The 15,972-nt window shown below is 37.9% G+C and overlaps 1 protein-coding gene across 1 annotated transcript in view; it reads left to right on the forward strand.

Annotated features, from left to right (window-relative positions):
* ST6GALNAC3 (ST6 N-acetylgalactosaminide alpha-2,6-sialyltransferase 3) overlaps positions 1–15,972 on the forward strand; it is a 188,204-nt gene that overhangs the window by 62,617 nt on the left and 109,615 nt on the right. The window contains exon 3 of the mRNA XM_030953567.1: positions 7,617–7,811. Within this exon, the coding sequence (XP_030809427.1) occupies positions 7,617–7,811 (195 nt within the window). The remainder of the gene's footprint in view (positions 1–7,616; positions 7,812–15,972) is intronic.

Below are 15,972 nucleotides of genomic sequence, written 5' to 3' on the forward strand. Positions count from 1 at the left end.
ATTACCTTTCCTGTGAGTTCTGAAGCAAGAAATTTAGTATTTCTGGTATTTCCTGTAGAATAGCAGAGAAATACAAAAGACTTTTAATAACTACATCTTTTTTCAAATATAAAGATCTGCTGACCAGAGGTCTGCTGGTATTTTATTGTCTTCTAAGAATTTCTTCTGATGTATTTGTGGGGCTTTTTGTTGTTGTTGTTTTTCAACTGGTTTATGCATTTTTAGTCTATCTCTGGTTGCAAGAATGAACTTTTTGAAGGGATGTTCATGAAAATGTTGGCAGCTATAGAGTGCTTTTCAGAATGTTTGTGAAAATCCCTCAGTTACAGATTCAGTCTCAGGATGTTGCTGATCATGAATCTTTGTATGTTTCTATAGAGGAGAAGGAGAGGTCATCTAAGTGAGGTATATCTGGCAGGATAAGAGTTAATACTCACATATGGGTGGTTTTTTTCTTTGAACTTCTCTCAGCAGGTGAAAAATAGCTACAATCAGGTACTACTTCAGTAAGTAGTAACAACCAACTGCCAGGTTGGAAGATCACAAATTCTTGTACCAGCAGTTCTATTCTAGGGAAGCGTGTGTCAGCCTGTGTGTGTCAGAAAGCTTGCCAAGGTATTGATAAGAAGAGCTGGGCAATAATCCAGCACCCGAAAAAAAAATCGCCATTTGAGAGCTGTTCTGCAGAGGCTTTTCTTTTTTTCTCCTTTTTAATACCACTTTATCATGCAGAGACTACATTAGTGTTTATATAATATGCATCCACAGCTGCTGATGAAGTTCACCCTAGTTGTGAAGGACATCAGTGACTCAGTAACTGGAGTTTTAGATTAAATATTCTTAACAGATCTTATAGAATGAAAAATCAACAACCTTATTTAAAGTGTGCTTCGCTGCCATGGGGATTTTTATGGGGGATAGATCTTTTAAATTACTGGACAGCTTTCAGCTGCAGTATAAATCCAGTAGCAGGCTAGCCAAAGGCACGCCTTGCTCAGAAGTTTAGGTTGCTTTGGTGGTGGTGTGACCTTGTGGTGTGTGAGCTGGGGCTGTGCTAATGATGGGTTTGCTCCCGCTGGAGTGGGGCTGTTGGCATGGGGAACCCTGGGCCAGGAGCAGACTGCTGGAGGAAGTACAGGGTCAGCTTTGTGTAAGGACGAAACCAAGAGCAGGAACTGTAGGATGTGGGGAGCTCAAAGTGCTGGAAAGCCTGGAGGGGTAAGAATATCTCCAGACAAATAAATGCTCCTTCTTATCAGGCTTTGAGTTTAGGGCGAGAGGGAATAGTAACACAAAGTAATTCCTGAAATCTGGCAATGCTTTGCAATTTGAAGCGCTCAGAATCACTGGGGCTTCTCAAATCTAGTAGCTTCTTATGCATGATAGCATATGGAAGGCCTTCAAAATACATCAACAATTACTCCTTGAAACTTGGAAGTTCTTCACCTTACATAATTTCATATTATTACCTAAATAAGTAAGTAAATAGTAAGTGTCTTTTTGATGAAAATGCTGTGTGTAAGAAACTTGTGCAGTTACCTGAGACTAATAAAAGGAGATTACATATAGGAGGATTATCTCTTATATAAGGTTTTTAATACAGACTGCTGCTGGTACATCAATTATTTGGCTTGTGCTGATTACTGTTTTGTTCATTGCTCAGGTCTTACCCCAGTAAACCTGAACCCACTCTGCACAGTTTTGACTTTAATGAAAGATATGGTTGAATATGTTGAGCTGCTATGAACCTAGACACACCCCTGTGAATTGTGAATCATGGTGAAAACTGAATTAAGTAACAAAGTTTTAACAAATGACAGCAACACAAGAGGTACAATGTGCTGTGTTTTGAGAGTCCTTGAGCTGCCTTAGCCATAGAAAAGGCCAGAGCTCCTGCAGAGAAGGTGTGCAAGAAGTTATGCGTCTTCTATTCATGCCTGCTTAAACACCATAGTCCTCAAACACAGTCCTGGTTCAGGGTACCTTCTTATGAGAAACACGTTTGGGATAAAACTCACATGTTTCTTTCATTGTAACTACCTATTTTTAGGTGCATTGCATTTCTTGCATTACTACTTCATCACTGAACTTCATTTTTGCTCTTTTTTCTCAGCTTCCTGGCTGCTTACATTCCAGTTTAGCAAAGATGTCCTTTTCAAAAAAAAAAACAAACTGCTTTAATCCTAATTTTACTGGTTTTTTTAAACCCAAATGAGATCTTACTGGTGATATAAACCCTACCAGCTTTGTTCTTTCTTCTCTCCTCCTGAGAGAGAAACACTGACAGCAGTCTCCTGTGGAGTCTTTGAACATATTCAGGTTAACTTTCACTTCTGGAAGAGAAGAAAGTAAATCTTCAGCTGCTGATTTTATGCAAATGATGTTTGACACATGACTGTTTCTAGAAGGATCTTTGCTATATATCTTACTCTCTTTGAAGACTTCTAGGACCTCTGCTTGACTGTCTCTTCAGCAGCCCTGTTATAGGGAGTTTCAGGACAAAAGAAATAGCTAGAAGGCATGTTTTTTTCCAATACTTGGGAAATCAGTAAGGTACCGTGAACTACAGTGCTGAAAGAATTTCATTTAATGCTCTGTTGTAATAGAAAGTAGCTTTTAAATGGGATGCTCAAGACTATAAAAGAGAAAATTAAATAAAACTATTTTTACATATAGTGGTCTACAAATTGAAACAAATTCAGTAAGTGTAGCCATTATTGTTTTCATTTAGTATTATACTTGAGTAAAAACTGAAACCCTGCATCAGTCCTATAATGAAAATGGTATGATGTGCAGAGATATTAAAAAAGCGATTGAGTTACTCACTGTGCCTGTAAAGGCAGGAATTGTGGAAATAATACAATATTACTGCATATTGTGTCATCTGAGGGACCCAAAACCCTCACATAAGTCTTTACCTTTCATTTGTCCTTCCAAGCCCGGTGCTGCCATGTATCTAAAAAGTAAAAGAAAGAATGAGTACCAAAGAAAATCAATTTATGAAAAAAGGCTTATTTGCAATTACTGTTTGGGGCATGGCTCACAGGGTTCTTTACTGGAATCTTCCATAATATCATGTTCAACTTTGTCTTTTAACAAATTCAGGCAGTTACTTGTGATAGAAACAATAAGCCTGAAAAACAAAATAGTTCTAGAATGAAAATTTAAGAGTTGAGTAAAAATCTTCAGTTCTTTGTGATCTTAGGGAAGTTGATTTCAACCTCAGTTTATGCACCTGTGAAATGGGTTTTTACAGTGACACTCACTAGGATGGGGATTTATTCTTGCTTGTGAAGTGGTTTGATAGTCTCTGCCATATAATACATGCCAGGTGGCAGTCTGCTGTGCTCTGGCTAGAAAGCAGAATAAAGATACTTAGTACAGATCTCAGCAAAATTTACAACTTAAGAAATTATCTTCCTATGCTGAAAATATTTCCTTCCTCCCTCCCTCCCAGGCAACTGTATACAACACAAAAAATGTTTGTGTCTTACTATTCTGTCAGGCATTATTGAACTATAAAAAAATTATTCTTGTCATCTCACTTCTTAACAGATTATGAAAGAAAAATGACTAAAACTTGTTCAGACTGTCAAGTTCCTGCCAAACTGAAACTAATGAATCACCCTGGCACTGGTAATTAGCCAAAACTCGATGATATGAAGCGTATAAATAGTGCTAGGGACCATGTTGCCAAATATTTATACCCCTGAAAGTAGTTACTGTTTTATTCCCATGAAGTTTTTAATTAAATTCTATCCAGCAGAGTAGTATGACACCCCTGGTTTTATTTCAATTCTTACTTTAACAACCTAGATATAAATTGAATGTGATTCATGCCTGCTAGTTATTGATTTTGATATACATGCTAGACAGAACGAGCTTGGTGTCTGAGAAATAACTGACACCAAAAGTGGGATGGTGCTGCTGTGGGGATTGAATAAAAAGAATTAGAAGAAACTGTTTAGTCCTAGTGAGAGATTTTGGCCCACTGGGGTCTCAGGTATTGCAGTTCAGGTACTCTGATCTCAGCTTTTTCCTCTTCTACCATTTTTTTCTTTTTTTTTTTTTTTTTAAACTGGGAATGAGCCTTTAGGTAGACTTAGTCTCATTAACTAAAGGTAAACTCCTTTGCTCTTATGCTAGAGGATCCTGTATTCATGAGAAAGGTAATTTTATTCTTGCCACTGCCATCTAGGCTAGTCAGGTACTATAGTGACTGAAATCAAATGTAACAAAAGCTGATACACCATGCAAGTCACCCAGGTAAGAAACTCTTTAACATATGTCTCACTGTGTACCCCTCACTGAGTATCTGAAAAAATGGGAAACATTTAAAAGATGTTTATAACTGAATATACATTTCTTATGTAAATGTTGTCAGTATCATAATGTCTACATTAGATTAGCTTAAAAAAGAAAGGATTGATTGAGATTTATGCATAGGATATGTCCATGTTAGAGAAACATTTCTTTTGTTAAGAGACAATTTGCATTCATGAGAACTGAAAATTAAGAAGGAATAAGATTTGTTTCTCTGCTGACTTACTAATTAGTGTTGGTTAAGCTCTCCCAAATGGTAGGATGTGTGAGTATTTAAAATGTTGATGCAGACAAATTTTGAGACAAATTACAATTTGGTATTCATCCCTGTATGTAGCTTCAGACTTCTCTGTCATATCCCAATGACATGTAGAATTTCTGGATTCTCAAATGCTAAATTTTAAGTTTTATCAGAGGATCAATAACAAAATCCATTTATCTGCAAGAAAGGAGATTTTACAACAGGCAGTTAATGACAAAGAGCACCTGGGTTTGGTTGTTTTGTTTTTTCTTTTAATGAGCAGGTAAAGAACATAGGGAGTTAAGGGGACCAAATTACTTTTAGAATTGCCCTGTAGAATACTTGTGGCCACTGATCAGATTTGTTTACTTGGTGCTTTAAGAAGGCTGAAACTATAAAAAGTATGTGCTTTGGTGTTTTTCAGTATTTTTACAGTGAAATTTATGGAGCCACTGAAATGCCAGTTTGCAGTAGTCTTTCCCACAGAGAATGCCTTTTGTTGGATCTCATGCCTTCAACAAAAATTGCAGGGGAATTGAATACTTAATACCAACGTCCTTTGTACAAGTTGATAAGTAAACAGTGGGTTTGCATATGGCTAGATTTTTTTTTTCCAAAACAATTTCAACAGATGCCTTAATTCTGTTTGTTGTAAAAATGCCTTTCTCTCATTTGAATGTTCTTGTTAGTGCAAATTCTTTCTGGCTAAGCAACACACAGAGTAAAATCTTTACTGTTTTCATTTTCAAACTATATTTTCTTACATAAAAAACCAAAAGGTCATATTTTTTTCTTTCATCTGGTAGTACAGTGCATTTGAAGAGAAAAAAATATAAAAATCAGGTGGGTTTGTAGTGAAGGCCAAGAAATTTAGCTACACAATTGAATGTTGCTCAGGGAAAAGGCTGTTTAGAACAACTCTCCGTGAGAAGCACATAAAGCTGATTGCACTATTTTCAAGTTCAGAACAGATTTGCACAAAATAAAGGAAGTAAAAAGTGATATTCAATAAACCAGGAAGATGGGGTATGTGGAAATCGGGTAGTAGCATCATACAAGCAATCTTGCTTCCTGCTGTGGATGTTTTGATTGAAACATGCTCATGTAGTGGAATGAGACTCTAGATTCCCCTTTAAATATTTGCAATATTTTAATTCTGATTTGCAATAAATAATATGACTAATCCACGCTCCCTCTCATTGCTTTATGATTATCACTTGCACTGCACATCTTGGCTGCTTTTAGCACTTACAAGGCTCTGATATATAGCTAAATGTTTCTGACTCCATCTGCTACAAAGAGAAGTGACACAGAAGTGCTCCCCAGCCATTTTATTGCAATTTAATGTAAATCTGTTATAATGCAGATGATGAAAAGTGCAGTGGCTTCCATGAATTCTGAGAGCTGCGATTGGGTTGTGGCTGCTGCACTGCCCTCTGAAGATTTGCTGGGTTTAATTTTACATTGCACAGCCATTAGCTGGCTGAGGTTCCTCACTGAATCACACTGCCACAATACTTCTTCATCCTCTTCTTCCTTTTCTCCTCACAGTGACCTCCTTCACCCAGGTTTTCCAGCCCACTCTCTCATTGCTTTTATCTTATAAATTGTAACCTCCCAGTACATCAGAACACAGAGCCAGGCAATTGACCCCTGCAATGGATTATTTTGTTAACTCTTTTTTGTGGGAATATCATAACATCCCTTCCAATTTGCTGTGGGCTCATTGTGATTCTCACTGTTGTGCAAGGACAGATTAATCTTACCTGGTTGCAAGGAGAGCTTGCCTTTACCATGGCATCACGTGTGATCTTACTGCCATCATGTAAAATAAGTGGTGTTAAATGTGTTCTGTGCTGGTTAGTTGGGAGTTAGCTGGTAGATGGGAATTGGGGTGATCAGATTCTGTCATCCAGCATTAAGTGTTATGATACACTTATGTACAGGCCCTTAGGCAAATGATTTTTTTTTTCCCTGTATTTTCTGTAAATGTTACTGTTTACAATGATAGAATTACCTTCAGTAGAGTAATTAAACTGTGGCAAATTAGGTAAAACTAGAATGCAATTAAAGTACAGTAAAAACACGTGTAAATGATAATTGTTTCATTCCCACAGGGGAAATGTGAAAATAATCTTTTTGATAGAGTATCATATCTAGAATCTTTACACATGCCAACCGACATGACTGTCCTTAAGTAATTTGTCTAGAAGTAATTGACTGCAGTATTTAAAAAAATAGCTAAAAACAAGGAGAGCATCCTACTTTCTCATAAGTTTTTCACCTTCAAACTGGGGAGTTACCCAGGGAAAAAGTTGTGATCTTTCTGGGATTACATTCAATGATTCACAATTCAGTGTTTACATTCCAACTGACTGGATGAGCTAGAGGTGGAAGGGGAGGACTAATTACAGGCTTCAGATTGGTTGAATTATTAACAATGGAGATCATCTTGTCCAAAATAATGCCTCACTTGGTAAATTCATGAACCTGGAATAAGGCAGAATGTGGTGCTGACTTCACTAACAATTTATTCTAAAGTATTTAAAGTTAGAGCATGAATTCTGCTGCATGGAATAATCTGTAGGGATGGTAATCTTTCCAGTAAACTTTGTGTTTAAAATGCCATCACTGCAGATGGCATTTTCCTTTCGTGTGTTGTCATCTCTAGAAGACGGATGATTTTGAGTGAAGACTTTGGTGTAGATGTTTACATAAAATCTTTATTCCAAATGCAAATAAAATTTAAAGTTGATAGATGTTTTTTGAACCTTAAAAAAAAGTTTGGTGTTTTTTTTGTGGGAAAACAGACTCATTTGCAGCCAGTTCTAAAAGAAACTCTGCAAACCTCTGAAATGCAAATTTATTGAAATAAAACAATCCAGTCACCTGTCTCCTTGTGCTCCTGCAGCAAGGTGACTACCAGAGGAATAATTTCACATAAAGCTTTCTCAAGTGTTTTTCCTTCATCCTCCAGTTGAAGATATGTATTTTTTTATTAAAACTGACTCTCAATTTTAATAATTTATTTCCTTTCTTCTTTTCATTACAGAGAAAGTCCATTGTTGCTGTGAGTTTCATTGCAGCATTCCTCTGTCTGATCATCGTTCGCCTCACAAATGAAGTAACTTTCCCTTTGATCCTAAACTGCTTTGGACAAACCAGAGTCAAGTGGATCCCTTTTTCTAATGGCCAAAGGCAGCCTCTGAAAACTCATTATGGATATATAAATGTAAAAACACAAGAGGTAAGACCTGGTTCTAACAGCCTGGCCAAATGGACCAGTAGATTTCTTTTCCTCTGACCCCATCTAATGCTTTTTTACAACCTGCCTGGTGCAAAAACTGAACAAGGCTGTTTCTGAACAAAGTGGCTATTTTACAAGTCTCCTACCACTTAAATGACCTTTGAAATTTTTAAAATTTCTGTCATGTCTGCAGTGGAGAGAGCAATGAACTGACCTCAAAATCACCCTTATTGAGTGAAACCTTGTTTATACAAACAAGAAAATCTTTCAGATTAATTTCAATCCTTCAATCTCTCTAATGCAAAAGGGAATTTTCTTGTGTTTGTTGTAGTAAGGTCCTAAAAATGTTTCATTTTGCCTGGGCTTCCCTAAGAAGAAATAGTTCATTTTTGTTTGTATGGGCATGAAAGAGGAAAAGGGAGTGATATGTGAAATGAGAATATGTGAGTCTAGTGAATGTATAAAGCTAGAGGTTTACTGGATTTTTCTGGAAGTAGTGCATTAATACTTGATAGCTATTTCAAAACTAGATATGTATTTGAATTCTGTACTTTAAAACTCACTGATGTGTATCTGCTTTGCAAAATACTTGCTGTGTGATAAAAATACTTGTCTGATGAAATTAGGTTTTACAGGGACTCCTGCTTTAAAGTGTCTTAGTTGTCAAAATTTCTAGCGCCACTGTTGGGTTGTGGTGGTGGTGGTGCATTTTCTTCAGACTTTTCCTCTCTCTTTGCAATATTTGTAAAATGGAATCTTTCAAAATAAGGCAAGATAAAAATTGAGCTCTTTCTATAGTTTGTAATCAGTTCTGGTACTGTCAGTCATGAGAAATGCTATCAGACTTCCATTAACTGCTAGGGGTTTTTTCCCTATAAAATTACAGTTATTAATGAGTGAAATTCATTCACATAACAGCTTTACAGAGAATGAAAATACTTCACCACTTTGTTATATTTAGTCCTGTAAGTGTATTGGAATAGTTAGTTATTATCCTACCTTTAGTGGGTTAAATGTGGAACTCAGGATGAGAGAGAGGCGGTTTTTAGGAGGCAGCTCCTTTTAAACATATGTAGCTTTTAATCATTGCTCCTGTAAGATGTAGCACTATTTTGGAGGCCAAAGTACATTATCTATAAAACAAAAAAAGGACAAGAACCTGAAAGGAGAACTGTTCAGATGTGAATGGTAGTCCCAGTGAAAGGAATGGGAGGTGCTGTTGAGCTCAGAGGGGCCAAGGCTTCACCCAACATCTTCATCCCTCAGGAATGGGAGGGCAGCCTGTTCTCCTTGTCCCTGGGTTGCTGCCAAAGTGGCAGGCGTGGAATCTGAACGAGGCAAAGCTGCCATGGTCACTGGATCGCTATCAGTCTGAACTGATAACTGGGGAGGAGAGGAGCATGCTGATCCATTTTTATTCACCATTGACTTCATCAGAGGTTAGAAGTAGTTTGTGAGGGCCTTAATTCATTCTTAAATTTGATAACATGCTTGGAAGTTCTAACAGTAAATGGAAATGGATGTCCTGAAAGCTGGTGACCGGTAGTGATTTGTAACACATTTGTCTCAATTTGGCTTGGGTCATGAAGGACTCCTTAAACTTAGTAATTTTAGTTGTTTTCCCTGTTGTATTTGCAGATTGCATAAATATTTGCTAATTAAAATGATAATGAAGAACCTGAACATGGTTTGCTTATTGTAAATGCACTTTTGACTTAATTATTCCCTGTGCAAGGGAACTTTTGTTGTGATGCTTATGTGAAACGCTTTCACATAGCTCATGTTCCTAACTCACACTCACAGCTTTCTCAGACTATAATTTTTAGAACACATATTACTTTGTCAAATAAGCATTTGTATACTATTTGTATTAATATAGCCAGAAAATCTCAATTATTAGTTTCTTTATTTCATCAAATACTTTGAATTTCTGCTCATTTCATAAAATTTAGACATTTTCCAGGTTTTTTGTGCTGCTGTGGTATGTAAAATAAGCAGAAAAGTTTGCTCTATGAAACAGGCTAATGCCCCAAACAGATGTGGCCAAGTTTTTGCAAAATGAGACACATGGTGTGTCGTCAAGGACCAAATGGTGTGAGGAAACAGCACCACAATGAATTATCAGAAAATAAAGTGATGGAAGGGAAGATAGGATGGAAGGCTTTCAGAGATGTGAATTTTGGCTTTTTCTTTTCTCTTCTATTGAGGGAATCTTTTTGCAGAATTCTTTGAATGAATTCTTTGTTGAATGTGCTTATATTCTCCTGGAGTGTCCTTTGAATCCAGTCACCCACTGGTATCTCCTGCTGTCTGATAGCACTCCCTCCTGTTCCTCAGCCACTTCTAACATCCTTCTTCTTTTCTTCACATTTGTTCTCTGTTCTCCTTTACCTGTTCCTCTCAGGCTGCACTCCAAGGTCTGGCTGCATGCCAACTCCTTAGTGTACTTAAAAGTGCAAGGTCAACAAAGCAGAGGAAACAGGATAATTTGCCACCAACCCAATCAGTCATCTGAAGTGACAGGAAGCTAGAAAATCTAGAATGAGCTACTTCTATGCCTTTCCTGTCTCTCTATTGCATACTTATGTTCTGAAGAAAAAGGCAAACCAAACTAAAAAAGGCCCAACTCCCCAGTCTTTTCCATAGCAATAAACATTTAAGTTAGGAGGAGCTGGTTTTTTGGGGGTAGGACTGAGTGGAATGAGACTTGAAAAATCTTATGAGATGATGGAAAAGCAATTACTTGGTTAAAATGGTAGTGTTTAATAATTTGTATTAAAAAAGATCAGGAAATATGATGATGTGAACATTAGTGTTTATCTCAAGTAAAAAACAATGATGTGGCTGTTATTAGGTATGATCAGAATAGTGCTGTAAAGACATTTTTCAAGGGTGTTGTGTATTTGACTTGATGCTGTAGAATTGTGGGATTATTATTTAAAAGTCTGAAAAAAAGATTAAAACTAGATGTATTGGAGTATTTAGTACAAAATGCAAAGAGAGACATAACTTAATCCACAATTAAGGCTGTACATAATACAGGGTTGTTGCTATGGTTTCCTTGATTTGTAGCCATAGCAACAGCTTTGGGAAAACTGTCTTTATGTACAGTAAATATATTAGATTTGAAATACAAATAGATGTGAAGTGTTGTATATACTGGGCCATTATGTCTAGACACATTTTAGTTTCACTTTGGAGACATTCCTGAAATAGGGGATTCTTCACCTAGAAAATTTGCATCCAGAGCCCACCCTCACTCCCCTCAGTAGCAGAAGATCTTGTAGTAGCCTTCCATGATGACATCTCTTTTCCCTTTTCAATATCCACATCCGAGGTGACTCCTTGAGATTTGTAGGAAGCTCTGCTGCTGTTTTGCAATATTGCTGTCTAGCTCAATACATGAATTTTGACCTTTCAGTGAGAAGGAGGTGTATGAACAAGATGACCTTTCTTTCCCTTATTTCCTCCACTTTGTGCCTATGGATTTTTGGTGAGGGGTCCCATGAAATCTGTCTTTAGGAAATGTCATGCCTATCATGTGTTAGTTATTTTTATCCTATTCCTGGTGATTTTTTTTTTCATGGAAAATACTAATTTGGTACAACTCCACGGTGGTTACCCAATTGAAACCTACTGGAATAAACTTCCCCCCCACCCACATCAAGCTGATGTAATGACTCTTTTTGTATATCAAAAATGGGGAAGCAGATAAAAAGAAGCAGGTAGAGAAAATATAACCTTCCTCCTTCTTTCATACCACTCCTACTCTGCAAAGAGTTCTGGCAAAATTAATGAACATCATGTATTTAAATTGCAGCATTATGACATCAATTTAAAATCCATTAGCAGTTTGAAACTTTATGCTAGGCAAGTCTAATAGTGTTCTTGGATATTTGATTGTGCTTCCTGAAAGGTGAATATTGAATACATTTTTACTCTACCGTCAGTATTAAAATAATATAGCATTTTCCTACGTACGTAAAATCTGAAATATAGCTGCAATAACACTTGAAGCATAATTATAAAAGTATATTCAAGTACTGAACAATGATTAAAACTGTTCTTGGAAAAGGGTAAGTTCTGAGATGACCTGAAATCCCTACATTAAACTGCAACTGTGAGATCTAATGGCTTCCTCTGAAATGAATTCTGAGGGAGCAAAGAGCCTTTGTGTCGTGAGCACTGAAGGGTCCTGCATTACAGTGACGAGCGCTAGATAAAAGGAATGTGCTTTGTAGCACTTAAGACTTCTTAAAAATCCTGTCATAACTGAAAAACTCATCAGTACTGTATTGATACTGAATACATTTGGATCATATTATCCCATCCCATTTTGTCCCTAACCTGAACAGGCCTGGGCACAAGCATTAATTGCTCACCACTTGTGGCACACACAGCTACCAACATGTGAGACTGGACTGCCTAGCCTAAATCTGCTTCCTTTTTTTTTCCTGTTTGCCAGAGGTTCTGTAGTAGAACTTGGCTTAAATGAATGCAGGTTTCCACAAATGAAATGCCCCAGATATGAATATTAACAGGAGGCTACAGACCTTTGCCTTGTCGTTTTTATTATTCTTTTGAAAACACAATAAATTAAGTACACTTGAAAATTACTTGAAATTTAGAGGAAAATTAACATAACATGCAGAAATATGGGCTGTGGTGTGGTCTCTGGCTGTAAGATAAGGCACATACGATTTCAACAACAGTAAAACCATAGTTGTCAACGTGTTATAAGTGATCATTAGATGGACCCACACCAACCATGAGACACCACCTTTCTTACAAAACTTGAAAAACTAAATTAAAATATCATAAGGAAAGCAAAGAATGGATTGATGTTTTAATATTAGTTCCTCTCCCAGCATGGGAAGTAAGAAAAATTTTTCAAAAAGACTGAAATTTTATAAGAAATATTATAAAAATGTAAAGCTAGCAACCAGCCTGGGAAGATTTGTTTTGCCTCTGTTAGTAATGGATGAAAATGACACTATGCAGTGTCAGTGGAGAATATTGGAATGCTATTGGAAAACAGCTTTGGGTTTCATCTCAGAAGAGAAGGTACCAGACTATGGACTTGAGTGGTGTGTTCAGCTGACTCCAGAGATGCTTGTTTCATATTCTTCTTGGGAAAAACTGTGTCCTAGAGAGGCTAAAAAGCTGCATCAGCCAAAACTCCCTGTGCCAGAAAGTTACTTTAGTATTTAATTTCTGACACATGGATAACTTCTATCTTGTCTTTTCCTTTGGGATCTTGTTCTGTGTTTCAACTTAAGAATTCACAGGATATTTTGGTAGTAAAAGGTCATTTGTTTCATAGTAATTTATCATTTATATCCCTTCTAAGACACATTTTTTTATCACAGTTGCACAGCTACTCATTATTTCAGCCTCAGAAATAATGTAATAATAATAACAATAATGAAAGTACAACTAAACATGCAGTATCTTCTGGATATTTTTCTGCTTCCATTTTATAAATTTTCAGGAACAATTTTCTTTGGAAGTATTGCAGAAGGATTAGTTATGTAACACTTTACATGACAATCACATTGCCTGTTAAACTGAGAGACATTCATATGGAGGGTGGATGGTTCCTGTCCCCCCACCCCTGTTGTGCTTCCCAACTGTACCAGAGCTGCCATTCCTGGCTCTGGGAGCCACAGGCACACACTCAGAAACAAAGTTCCTGCCAAGGACTTTAACCACCAAATGAGCAACTCCAGGACCACATCTATTATAGAAATAGATCTTACTAAACAAATAGACCTTACCAGAATCCTCACTGCCCTCTTCCTCTTTCCAACCCTCTTTTGGCCCGGAAGAGGAGAGAATGATCCAAATAAGCTGCAAGGTCCACTTGAAACCACTCAAGCTGTTATGAACCTACAGGAGAGAAGGGAGCACAGATAATGTGTGTCCTCAGTGGAGCAAATCCTGCCAGCTCAGCCATTTTCCTTCTGTATATATGGAATAAGCTTAGGTTTTTAAAGCTGCCACTACTCTGATGGTGTCTCATGAGGAAAAAGTCAAGTGCCAGGATAAATATATCAAGTATTCTATATAGAGGAATTAAATCTGCTCCACACAGAGCCTCAGTGTGATGAGTCAAGCAGTGCTGCCTGTGTGGCAGCTCTGCTTTAAAAAAAAACAGCTAAGGGACTTGAGAAGAGATTACTATCAGCCAGTGAGCTGTGCCTTCAGAAGTCAATCCCTAAAGAACCTGGGCTGGTAGAAATAAATGTCTACGATGCAGTCATGGGCTGGACTGATCTGTTGAATGGAGCTTATGGGTTATATTGCAGAAGGTCACTGGTCTCAAAGATTTGCCATCCACCTTGGTTATATATAATTTTCAGAGATTTCTTCCACCTTCTGGAGGATTTTTTAATACTGCTGCTGAAGGGTAGGGGTATGGTAGCTAATGTTAGTCCGCCTGTTGAGAAGATGCCAGTTGTGTTCTCCATGTGGAGAGTGTAAACAATGTCTCCCCAAAGAGAGACACAGCACATAGAAAATTGACTGGAGATCATCTGGAAAAAAATCTGAAAAATCTTTTCCAAAGAAAAGCTGACTTTTGCAGTTAGCTAGCTTAATAGGCAAATTTCTGTCAGCAGTGTTTTGTTTTAGTTTGAATGGCAGGTGGACTAGAAAACTGAATGGAGTATTCTTTAGAATGATAAAGAAAAGAGCAGAGAGGTTTGGTGTAATGTATTCCTGAGTGAGACCAAACCTCTGGGGAAAATAGGAAAGATGTAATGAACAGGTGAGAGTGAGGCTTGTCAAGGGAATGAAACTGATTTTACTCTGGATGAGAACTTACTTCTGTTACCATGACATGATTTCAGCTTTTTGTCAGTAATAGTTGCCAAATGAAGGATGGGCTGTTTTGCATTGGTGGCAGGTGAGGTGTCTCCTTGGTGTTCCAGTTCATCAGCTGAGAGAGCAGTGCCCTCTCATTTCCCCCCTGAATACCCTCCCACTACTGCTGTTAAAAAATGAGGATGCCTCCATCAATAGAAGCCCAGTGTCACCCTGCTGAGTTTATACTTGGAGTCCATTTCTCACAGAGATTCATGGTGTCTGTTGCAGCACAGTGTCGCAGTTCTGGATTTGGTGATGGCAGCTGAGGTACACTTTGTACTGGTGTATAAAATACACCACCGAGTAAAGAGAGCCACTAAAAATGGAATTCTGCTCTTATAATCGTTCTTACACAAGGGCTTCCTGCTGGCTATGGCAATCAGTGAGTTCAGCTCTTTGAGCTCCTGCCCAGCACAGCTATTCTGGCAGAGATGCTCAGCACAGGGCTGACCCAGAGCTATTAATACCTCCCTGCCGGGAGCCGCGTGCCAGCCGCGCACGGACGCGTGTGGGTGCACATGTAAACACAGCAGCCAGAACTCGCTCAGGAGGCAGACTCCCAACACTGACAGCCATGCCAATTGCTAGTTAGCTTTAAAGCCACAGCCATCTTCCTTGAAAGCCTTTGCTTTCCAAGTTTGCTCCAATGGCCATCTGTCACAGCCTGCCTTTGGCAGCTTTGGGTTCTGCTGGGAGGCTCTGCGGATTGAGCACAGAGTTCTGTCTTTTGTGTTGTTCTCTGAGTGGGTGGAAAGTTTCATTCACATGAGCCTTTTCTCTTAGGCTTTTTGTTAGATTAAAATGTGAACCCTAAATGCATATTTGAGCTGTTAATCTGTGCTATCTGCTCTCAAACCAGGACGGAACAGGTGGAGTGGTATAAGTGCTGCATAGAGAGAAATGAGCTCAGAGACCCTCTTGGAGCAGATGCAAATTCTACCAGCAATAATTGCATTTCTTGGGCTAGTTGCTCTTGTCTGGCTGAATACATTAGTCTGTACTACCAAATATGTGTTATTTGGTCTGTAAGAGACCTGTATAAATGTTATATCAAAAACCTAATGCCCATTAATAGCATTACTATGCTGGCAGTGTGTGCGTTTTAGAGCTCTACTTAATAGACTTACAGTATCTGTTACAAGGAGCTACACTTTCTGTGGGTTTAGCTGTAAATATTGTGTACTCATCACAAATAATTTTGTAACTACCTACAAACCAATAAATTGTATTCCCATCAATGTTGGAAAGTTCATTGCAAATGGTGTCTGTGCAGCTGCACCCTAAAATGAAGACA

This window comes from Camarhynchus parvulus, chromosome 8 (genome assembly GCF_901933205.1).
Source record: "Camarhynchus parvulus chromosome 8, STF_HiC, whole genome shotgun sequence".
Taxonomy (NCBI): domain Eukaryota; kingdom Metazoa; phylum Chordata; class Aves; order Passeriformes; family Thraupidae; genus Camarhynchus; species Camarhynchus parvulus.